At 30.9% G+C, this 11,640-nt stretch overlaps 1 protein-coding gene and 1 non-coding gene across 4 annotated transcripts in view; both read left to right on the top strand.

Moving 5' to 3' along the window:
• Nucleotides 1-1,592, top strand: part of LOC110104079 (putative protease Do-like 14) — a 38,905-nt gene extending 37,313 nt beyond the window's left edge. For 2 of the 3 annotated variants that reach the window (XM_020833034.2, XM_028695823.1), the window contains exons 7-8: nt 781-945; nt 1,285-1,592. In XM_020833034.2, coding sequence (XP_020688693.1) covers nt 781-945; nt 1,285-1,308 — 189 coding nt within the window. In that variant the 3' untranslated portion in view covers nt 1,309-1,592. Of the gene's footprint in view, nt 1-780; nt 946-1,284 lie in introns of those variants that run through there. The other variant, XR_003701126.1, reaches the window with a different exon arrangement.
• A 6,686-nt stretch (nt 1,593-8,278) lies between these two features.
• On the top strand, nt 8,279-8,382 carry LOC114579891. Its single transcript, XR_003701129.1, has one exon. It is a non-coding gene; the product is annotated as a small nucleolar RNA R71 (small nucleolar RNA).
• The last annotated feature ends 3,258 nt before the right edge of the window (nt 8,383-11,640 follow it).

Raw genomic sequence — 11,640 nt, 5'->3', positions numbered from 1 at the left:
AGTGGCTAGTGATATTAAGAATATTGTAATATCAAAGCGAAAAAAATCATAATAGTAAAAATAGTTGGTGGTGGAATCCAAATATGCAAAAAAAAGATTAAAAAAATAAGAATGCTTGTTATAAAAATTTGCTTAAATGTAAAAAATTCAGATAATTGGGAAAGATATAAAGAGGATGTGATGCAAAGACCTTAGCTTTTAGTGATTTATATAATAGATTAAATACTAAGGATGAAGAAAGATATATGTATAAGTTAGTCAAACAAAAAGATATGAGTTGTAAAGATTTAGTTCAAGTGAAGTATAGATTTAACTCGAAATGGATTGAAGAATTTCTTGATTGGATATAATACAATGTATAGAAAGATGCCATCTTTTGCCTATATTGCTACTTATTTAGTCCTTACGAGCAAATTATGACATGTGAATGTGGTGGAGACTCATTTGTTTGTGAGAGATTTAATAATTGGAAGAGAAAAAAAAAAGAAACTTTTGGGACATGTTGAAGATTAATTTTTAATTGTGCACCATAGAAATCGAAGCAGCGCAATATTAGGACTATTATGCACTGTTGTTTGCCCGTATAGCTTAATTGGCGCCATCTATTTTAATCCCATATATTCTATATTTCTTTGATTTGAGTTGAAATATGTTTTTATCATTCATATTTTGTATTGGGTTTTTGACCTATATGAATATGGCTGGCTGAAGATCTCTCTAAATCAAACATAATATTTAATTTTCACTGTTTTTAATTTCTATCTTGTTTTTTGTTAATAGGGTTGTGGAGGACCAATTGCGACTCTTGATGGTGAAGTTGTTGTTGGAATTAGCACTGAAATTGATATTATTTACCCTCATCTATGTTATAGTGGTTCCTATGGAACTATTAACGCAATGGGAATTGAGGAAGCCTTGAGCAAAGTGGGATACCCAAAAAAAATGGTAGGATTCTTGCAAAATTCATATTTTTTATTTTCAATACACTTTAGTTATTGTCATAGTCTAGATGGAAATGTAATTTTAAATATGTGATATTTTGTGGGTGTTGATCTTTGGTTGAAGAACAACATAAATCATGTAGATAATATATGCCATTTATATATATTCAATTAGTAATTGAAGATCTATATTGTCAGAATTGGTGCAATGTGACAAATAATGCATGATTATATTCTTTTGATGATTCTTAATTTAACGATTCTTGGTTTAATGAATCAAGATCAAGATTAATGCAACAAGTTGTGCTATGTGATCATAACAATAACTTTTTTGTTGCTGCAGATCCTTGGAATTATTAACAGATGAAGATGGATAAAGTTATTGAAGGGATCTTATATTCTAACCATATCTGTTGTATATGATGTGGTCATCATGAGAAGGTTGATTGGTCCTCTTACTTCTTAAAAATTTCCTTCATATTTTATTACTATTTTTTTTTTGTGGTTCACAATCTTTATGACTCATGATTAAGTTGAAAGTTGATCTTAAGACTTTAATTATGAGAGATATGATTATGATTTTATATTTAAGTTTGTGCAGCAATTTCTTTGTGTTGATATTAAGAATTTAATTACATGTCGTGATTACAATTATTGCCTTAAATTTCGTGATAATTAGACAGTAATTTTATTTATGTATTATTTGAGCTTACTCAAAAAGTCAAATTTTGAATTGAAGGGTACTTACACTAATTTTAGTCATTTGTGGCTCATTGATGAGTAATGCTTATGTTTGTTATGCTTGTGATTAATGGTTCTGACAAGGTTTTTGATGTATCTTAAGCTAGAGAAAAGTAGTTGATTTTTTTTTTCCAAACTTTTGTTTTGAAAATTATGAGTATTTATACAAAAATGTTGGTTTAAGCCGCTGATTAGAAATCACTAATATTTCTTCTAAAAATTGTTAGAATGTGATTTTTCTTTTGGCATTTGGTACATGAAAAGAAAAGTTTTTTGAACAATTGAGAGGAAAAAAAAAAAGAATAACAAGAAACATGTCTTGATGCACAGGGCAAATTATTGCATCCGGTCACCTGACAGAGAGAACTGTTCGGATCTCCCTCTGTCTACAGTAAAGCGCAGGTGAAGCGTAGGTATGCTACAATACCTGCACTTTCATTGTAGACAGAGAGAGCTCCGAATGCATCTCTCTGTCAGGTGACCGGATGCAATAATTTGCTGATGCACAGGAGTTGAAATGATCGCTGGTTTTTGGTTTAGGTTTTTTTTTTTTTTTTTGCATAGTACTTTTGTGGTCGTAGGGGTGATGTCGTAAATCGTAATAGAAGCGCAAGGTGTAGATATCATCTAGACTCTTGAAGCTAGAGTGGAAAATAACTTGAATGTAGTTTACATTAGGATTCAATTTTATAAGCATGTTAATCTATTTTATGAACCTTTTTAAATCGAGTTGAGCCTGTGGGGGCTTGTTACTCCTAGGCCCTCACTGTGGTTTCACTAATGGTTGAAATGAACAATATATATATTAAGAAAAAGCACCCTTATTCATATGAAAATTTTATAACCATTTTACTACTTTTTATTAATGTCATTATAATTTGATAATTTGCTAGTTAATGTTATGTTACTAGAATAAAGGTGATGATTTTTTTTTTTAAATAAATATTAAACACTTTTGTTAAATTTTTTACTTTTATCCTTAAATGAAAAGCTTAAATAAAGATTATTTTTTTTTCTATGCTGTTTTGAAAACTCCATGCGTAAATATTTTTTAAAAAAAGCATATTGTGGAATGCATAGGCACAAAGGAGATGGAGGTTAAGTTAATTCAAATGTTATATGATTTCTTAGACATTAATGTATGTTGGACCATGTGGGCTTCGAAAATTCATGCCCAGGCTTCCCCTGTCTTTTCTCGTTTTCTTTGACAAATTTGAATTCACCTTAGCTAACAGAGGACTTTATGTCATATCGATTATATTCTATTGATTCATATCTCAATGATTTGATGCTATTGGGGAACATACGAGTTCTGGCCGTTGCAGTAATTTAGTGGCGCCATTTGACGACAAACCACTCGGTTCAGAGGGCCCCAATCATAACTTTTTACTTGCAGTGCCATTTGGCGACAATATTGTTGGTTTGAGGACACGTGCCGCATTCTTACTGGAAATAGACTGTTTGAGAATGAATCCAATTAATATTCGTGACCAGACACTAGCTCTTTGTGAGCTGAAGTGTATTTTTAGGTTTGTCCACCTCGTCAAATTATAATGTAGGATGAGTGGATTTTGCTTTAAGTGTTTGATGGATTATTTCAATTTTAAATATTTTGAATTTTGGTAGTTTTTTGGATTTTTTGGGTTCTCATGGGCATTTGGATGTTTGGGGAGTATTTGGAATATTTGGAATTAACTTCTCCGGTTGAGATTTATATTTAACGCGGCCTTCATTGGGGTGTATGGGGTCATTTGAAAATATTTGCATTTTTGTGAACGTTTGAACTTTGTGGAGGTTTGACGGCATTTGAAAATGTATGATCCCCTCTGTTTGATTTTTGTATTTAGCACGTCCATCATCGGGGTGTATGGGGTCATTTAAAAATATTTCTATTTTGTAAAATTTTAAGGGCATTTTAAATATTTGATCCCCCCCGGTTGATATAAACATTCAACATGGTCATCATCGGGGAATATGGGGTCATTTAAAAATATTTATATTGTGTAAAAAATTGAGGACATTTTGAATATTTGATCTCCTCTAATTGATATAAATATTCAATGCAGTCATCATCAGAGAATATGGGTTATTATATTTATGTTGATTAAACATTATCAACTCCTGCTTGTCGACAGATGATCAGATTCGAATCTACATTTATTTCTTAACTTGCATGACATTCTTAGGCATCATGTGTGTACTTACAACATGCTTGTCGTGACCTATGTAGGTATATGCCATTGGACGCATTTCACACGATGCACTTCATGACATTATGGGAGGACTTCTCCTTCATGAATTTGGGTCGTACAAGTTTGAGAATATTGGAGACTTCATTTACATAATTTTGAAATTGTGTGCTTGAAAGTACTATCTTTTGAGGTATCTTAATTCTTGCAAGTGAATGCACAATAATAATGTTGTTATTTCTTGGGGTATGATCTTCATCTGGAATTATAAGGCCAAGATCCTTTAATAGTTTTTTAGGGTATCAACCATCATCATTCATTGCATGCTCATGCATTTAGAAATTTATAGTTGATATTTGCTTTGTAATTGCTGCGAGTTGATTAACATTCATTATATGTATGGATTAAGGTTTTGTTTGCCGATTGATAGTGTCGCAATTTTAATTCACAGGAGGATTTTTCTTGCGTAAGTAAATGTATGAAGTACTTATACGTACATTTCTTAGTTGGCTGATGTTGCTTGTAAGTCAACCGTATCTGTTACTTCACCATAAATCCCCTGCTTATTTGGTTTGTACTTAATTGAGTGAATTGAATTGCATTTTAAAATTTGCATTTTGTAAGTTAATTATACAGTTTATTGTTTAAGGTCCAGTTCCTTATAATTTGGTTTAAGTCCTCTGCTTGTTTGGTTCACAAATTTATTTCTCTGCACAATTGTTCAAATTTTGTGTACTTGTATTCAGATATAGGTCCTATGTATTGCTGCTCAAGTTAGGTCTTCTTATTATTATGGTCTTGTACACTAGTGTGAATTTGAGAAGCATCTCAACATATTCCTCGTTTGAGAGAAATGTGGAGAAGTTGGGCCTTCCTACCATGCTACAAGAGCGTGAACGGTAGGTGTCCGTAGACATCGCGGCCATAGTCTTTAGTCCTACCACACAACAAGAGCGTATATTGGGTCTTCAAGGTACTTGTTTAAAAATACACAGTTTTCTTTTCCCGTAAGCACTGAGGTGCGTAGCGTCTCAAAATGGTTTAACTTTCAATCCGATGGGAAAGGAATGTCGTTGAAGGAGCAAAGTCGAATGACAATGGAGGAGCCAAAGTCGACCAACAACGAAGGAGCCGAAGGATGGAGGTCAGCTAGGGCTTCGGGTTGGAGGGCTTTGGTTAACGGGAGGTAGAGGAGGAGGTCGGGTGTGCAGCTTCATTTCGTCTAGAGAAGAGGAGAAATGGGAGAGAGGAATGATGAATCGAAGGAAACTAATGCTTCCTTTCTCTGGGATTTTAACAATGAAGTATATGTATTTATGTACTTTTGTGATGTTTTGATGTTGGAGGAAGTTATGGTATTGAATACAATGATCTATAAGGGCTGGAATTTTCTGAATATCTATGTGCTAAGTATTGGGTGTGTTTTAAATATACTAGCACAAGAAATCATAAAATCCTAAGTTTTGATATCTATTTTTGATGAGAGGTATAAGAGCTTTATGAAAATTTATTACTTTATACTTTAATATAAGAAGTATTTAATTATTTACTTTTAGTGAACAACATACTTTATTTCACTTATATATAATTAATATTATGCACAATTGATATGTGTAAATAATGTAGTGTTTTATGTGTTATATTTTTTGAATAAAAAGTATTGTTTTAGTTGTGTTGTGTAGAAAAAAAAAATAGAAAAGGCACAAAATTTCACATAACATATATTGCCGCAATATCAGATTACTCACCTCCTCAGCGCCTTCAATGACACCGTCGGGGAGCCATATTTGGACATGACGGTTCCCAATCTCTATTTGGATAGCACCATAATGTCCAAGGTTGCAGCACCACAAAGCCTAGTCTCTATATTCATAATACCGCGACGCCTCTTTTCAGCGCTACCAAGCCCAAAAACTGCCACGTTGGTGTTGCACCGCTCAAACGACAGCAATGATGCATTGCTACCGTAAAAAAATATTCAAGACATATTCTTCCAGCGAAGTAATGTGACTATTTAGTAGGAAGCTAATCCACATTAGCAAGAGCCGCAGTGGAGTAAACGTTTTAGCGCTACAACGTTAGTTGATTTTGTAGGCACACAGAGCCAATGTGTCGAGTGCTGTAGCGTCAGTTTTCATTTTTTGTGTTTTTTTATAAATACTCAATGTATTATATTAGTAGGGCAGTTCATTCACTTTTATAATTTTAGTACATTTCAGAGTATCTCTAAATTTTCCTTAGGGTGATAACTAAGAGTTTAGGGAAGTACTTGATACTAAGGGAGTTTTGGATTGATGATATGACGATCATATGGAGTATTAATGAATTTTATTATATAGTAAATGATTAAAATGATATTTTTAATATTATCATATCTTAATTTAATACAGATAGTGGCCATATGTGCATTTAAAACTAGGTGTAATGTGGAGCCTCGACAGAGGGAAGCATACATAACCAAGAATGTTGAATTAGTATGTGATATGCCTAGCTATGGAATGTTTAAATTCTTAAAGAGATGATATAATTGTAAAGGATCTATTCTTTTTTCCATACAAGCTCAATAGATATCTAGGGATGCATATGCTCTGAATAGCATCACAATTAAAGAGATTCATTAGGAAAAATAAGTAATTGACATTCATAAATCCAAAATATTTTATCTATATAGTGTATCCATTATTTTTTTTTCTAATTTTATTTATGTGATTGAAACTCCTAATCACCTTTTCTATTTAGTATGATAATTGTCGTAATTAAAGTTGATAGTACATGTTATTTGCAAGTGAACATTACTTTCTCGTGGGATTGATACTCTACTCTATCACTATATTACTTGATTTAGCTTGTATACTTGTATATATTAAGTGGAATTTTTATAATTTTATATCAAAGAAAATCTAAAATATTGTTAGGGATTACTAGAGCCCTAAACCAATTCACAACTCAATAGGTTACTCCATAAGCCCCATCAAGTTTTTGACACCATTGCCGATGACGTATTTTATTTCTTGTAATTTAAACTATATTGTTGAATTCATTATATAGTGAGACCTACTTTTATTTTTATTTTGTTTATTTTTATTGATTGTATATTTGTGGTTGCATGCTTAGAAGATATAGAAAGGAACCTTTGTTAAATTTTGATTCTGAAATTGAGACAACCTTTTTCAAAATTAGAACATTCTTAGTATGCTCTTCACTTTGAATCCTAGAAGAAGAGGGTCTTTGCTTAATCCTACCCATTACTTAAATTTGGATTTCTAAGATAAGATCGAATGGCACACACTCAAAGATTGATAAGGACTGAGAAGTTAACTTCCCTGAAGTGGGTTTTATAGATTTTAGTTGGAGGGATGTTTTACAATTTGAAATTTTCATTCATTAAGTCATAGCAGAGTGCTACAACATTTGAAGTGATGTCATCATGACGTTCTCTTCTTATCTTAAAGGTTTTTTAAAAATAAAATCAAAACATAATCTAAAGATAAGGTTGCCTCCAAAGAAGCATTAAGTTTATAGTCATCAACCAAACAAAATAATCGACTAAATCTAAAATTAGGTTTCCTCCCAAGCAACGCCAAGTTTAGTCTTTAGTTAAACTGGCTGATATCTACAATTTAACTAGGATAAATGGTTGTTACTCCTCAATTGGATTCCATTTAGATCTTTTTCCTTTTCCTTAAGATTAACTTTTGTATTACTAAGAAGGGATCTAATGGGTCTATTACTCACAGAAATTGAAAGTTGACTTAATTGAGTCTTAAAGTTTTTAATTGAAGTAGCTTGATTTTATAATTATGTTCCCAATTGTATTACCACATTTTCAAGTGGTGTCTATCTATTTTCAAATAGATTTCTTTGATTAAACTAAGGAGGATATGCTGATCTTAGATTATTATTAGCTTAATTTTGATTATTCTAATTAATTCCTTAATTTTTTTGACCAGATTTTTGATCCATCGATTTCAACAATTATTATTTGACCAACAAAAAATTGGGTGATTCATTCAACCTGGATTATATGTATTTGAATATAAATTATTCTATCCCCTAATCAAATTAATATTCTCAATCTCTTAGATATCATTTTCTTCAATTGAGCCTTTATCTTCCAAATGTACTAAAGTTTCAAAATTTAAGTCTTAAGTACTCAACTTTTTTGAAATTGATGCAACTTATGCTGTAAAAATAGATACAAAATTATTTTCATAGACTCATATCACTCTCTTAGGATTGATCCTATCAACATTCCATTGAAAATTATTTATTATAATTTCCTAAATTAATTCATAAGCCTCATCAAATAACTTTGACATGGAAGAACCTCCAACTCTAACATCAATTATAGCTCTAAGGTATCCTACCAATCCATTGTAAGGATTTTGAATTACTAACCAATCAGGTAAGACATGATGAGGGTACTTCCTAAGCATTTTCTTAAATCTCCCAACTCTCATAAATGGATTCTCCTTCTGCTGGGTAAAAGAAGTAATATCTTTTTTAAATTTGGCTGTCAGAAAAGGTGAAAATTACTTACCAAAAAATTTGTGGATTAACTCATTCCATATAATAATTGAGCTTGGGGGTAAACTATTTAACTATATTTTTGCATTATCTCTTAGAGAAAATGAGAATAATATAAGTTAATGGCATCACGCTAACATCGTTATACTTAAATGTAGCAAATATTTCTAAGAAACTTGCTAAATATAAATTATGATCTTCAGTGGGAGTAACCCTCAAATAGAGAATTTTGTACCATCTAAATGATTGCAAGTTTTAATTCAATTTTATCTGCTTAGATGGCAGGTCTGTTAATGCTTTGGTGAAGTTCACCTACTAAAGGGTTAGCAAAATCTTTAAGAGGTCTAAAATGATCTAAGTCTTTAGTATGGTCAACCATATTCAAAAAATCTTTTTGGTGGTTCTAATTTAAAAAATAAGGTTTTTTTTTTTTCAATTTTAGAATCAAAATCTAACAATAGCTCCTTTCTATGACTTTTAAGAATGCAATAAAAAATGTACAATCAATAAAAAAATTTTAAAAAAATTTAAAAAGTATGTCTAATTATGCAATTGATTCAAGAATATAGTAAAATAATGAGTAAAATAAATTCTTCTCCTACAATGTCGCCAAAAACTTGATGGGTGCGGTGGAGTAACCTATATAATTATGAAAATAATTTTGGGCTATATCAATCCCCAAATAATGCTTAAGTTTTTTTTTTATATATAAAAATTATAAAAATCATGCTTGATATACACAAGTATACGTTACAAATCAAGTAATATAGTGATAGAGTAGAGTATTAATCTCACGAGAAAGAATGTTTACTTGCAAACACTAATACTGCTTACTACAATTACAAAAATTATTATACTCAATAAAAATAGATTTTTTTGGAGATTCAATCACTAAATTAAAATCAATTAAAAATAATGGACATACTATTTGGATAAAATATTTTGGATTGATGAAATGTAAATAAAATATATTTCCTAATGATTCTCTTTTTATAGTGATGCTATTTTTTTTTTTTTTAAGATGCAAAAGCAATAACATTAAAAAAAACCTATTACAACCTACCAATAGATTCACATTCCTCCTTTAACAAATTAAAAAATGAATGAGGAATACTACTCAAAGTAAAATCATCCAAAAGAAAATCATTGCTAAGAGCAATGTTAGCACAAAGATCATCTAACTTATTACATTCCCTATCAACACAATTAAAAATAACATAATTAAAATCTCTAAGATAAATATGATTCTCCAAATTGATTATCCACCACATGATCTTTAGAAATCTTCGAGCTACTTTGAAGAAGCTTGATGACATTAGCATTGTCACCTTTAATTATGATTCCTTTATACTCTGACATCCACGTCTACAAGTAATAGCTCATAGAAAGAACAACTAACATCTCCAATTGGCCTATGTCCCAATGAAGCTAACTAAACCCAAATGCAAATAAGAATCTTCTTTATGATCTCTAAAACACCTCTAATACTAGCCTTGTATGATGAAATCAAACACGTCATTCACTTTGATCAAAATGGGAGGGGGAGGATGCTAAGATTTCTTCAACAGCCAATAAGACTGATTAACATTCCAGATGCCTGCTTTTAAATTAACACCACTGGCCAAACTAATAATAGCTCACCGTGTTAGAAGCACTAAACAAACAATTATCTTCATTCCCACCATAAACTCCTTTACATCTGGACTTTCAAGATAAGAAAACTACAGTACAATATAATCTTTCCAAAAAAAAAAAAAACTGAATAGAACCATTTCATTCCAACCAAGCATAACAATCATCAAAGGAAGTAAATATTGGTATAGCAAAGTCCCATTTGCTTAAAATCTGAATAATATGGATAAACTTCAAACATCCAACTACCACATGCTCATAATCCTCTATTTTAACACAGCCACTAGGACAAGAGTTATTCTCTTTCAATTTTCTATGAACAAGAAATATAAAAGTAGGAATGGCATAGTGGAATATCCTCCACCAGAAATTCTCCACACGAGGATTAAGTTTGAGGTTTTTAATCCACTTCTAATATTGTTTTTTAGGAATATTATCAATCATAGCCTCAAAAGCTAAAGTAGAAATGGTCTTACCCAAAATTTGATGTAACAACTCCACTTGGTCTTCTATCATTTCAGGAAAAAAATTTGTATTACAAATAAGTAAAATAATCTCCTCACCAAAATAACTTGGAAGTTCCTTTATATTCCAAACTCAATTAAATATAAAATTCTCCACCATCAAATCAGGATCAGCATGAATCAAAACAAACGTTGTCCATCTCAAAAGAAACTTGTCCATTATCTTATTTGATTAAAAAGTGAAGTTTTGAAAAATATTATTTTTTTGGGAAAGATTAATTTTTGGAATTATAGTTTTGAAATTGAACACATCATTATAAATGATATATCACCGCAGGAGGCAAACATATCATTCTTTAATGGGTTCAAATTTGAAAACTTTGAATTTATCATGAATATCATAGTCTAACCCAGGAAAATTAAATATGATCTCGAAGGGTTAAAATGATATTTAATCGAGTGTTTGACTATAATAATTTGGCTAAGAGATCATTAATTTCATAATCAAAATTATAATATTAATTGACACATCTCTATGAGGAAAGAAGATATCAACCATTATTGATCATTTGAGAATGAAGATAATGATCGTTGATTTTGAATTTCCTAAAGAAAATTAATTGAAGTTTTGAAAATTTGATTTTTGAAAAATTAGATCTGGGTTTCTAAATTTCCTATGAGCGCAAGCCCTCGCAGTTAGTTATATCAAAGGAAATTGGAGTTTCCTAAGAATACTCTCGATTAAAATAACGATATAAATTTCATTTAAGATTTTAAAGATTAATATCAAAGGAGGCAAGGATTGGAAATTTTAATTAGGAATGAATAAAATTTAAATACTTATTTTTAAAGTCAAAGGAAGAAGGGTAGGGAGTGCTTTATCATTTTGAAATAATTCAAAAGCACTCCAACCTATCCTAAGTGTTGGGCTTGAATTTGATTGAAAGAGATATTTAGTTTGAATGATTGATTTTATTAGAAGGTTGAGATTCAATTACCAAAGGTTGAGGGCTTATAGATTGAGTCTACCTCAGAACCTAAATCTAAATTGGGCACTAAAAAATTAGTAACATGTACCTAGCAAATATAGTGCAAGATCTGGACTTACCCCGACCTGAATTGGGGAGCCAACTAAACCACCTAAAT

The sequence above is a fragment of the Dendrobium catenatum genome, unplaced genomic scaffold, assembly GCF_001605985.2.
Source record: "Dendrobium catenatum unplaced genomic scaffold, ASM160598v2 fragScaff_scaffold_692, whole genome shotgun sequence".
Taxonomy (NCBI): domain Eukaryota; kingdom Viridiplantae; phylum Streptophyta; class Magnoliopsida; order Asparagales; family Orchidaceae; genus Dendrobium; species Dendrobium catenatum.
Note: the sequence above shows the minus strand (reverse complement) of the source record. Positions and strands in the feature narration are given on the sequence as shown.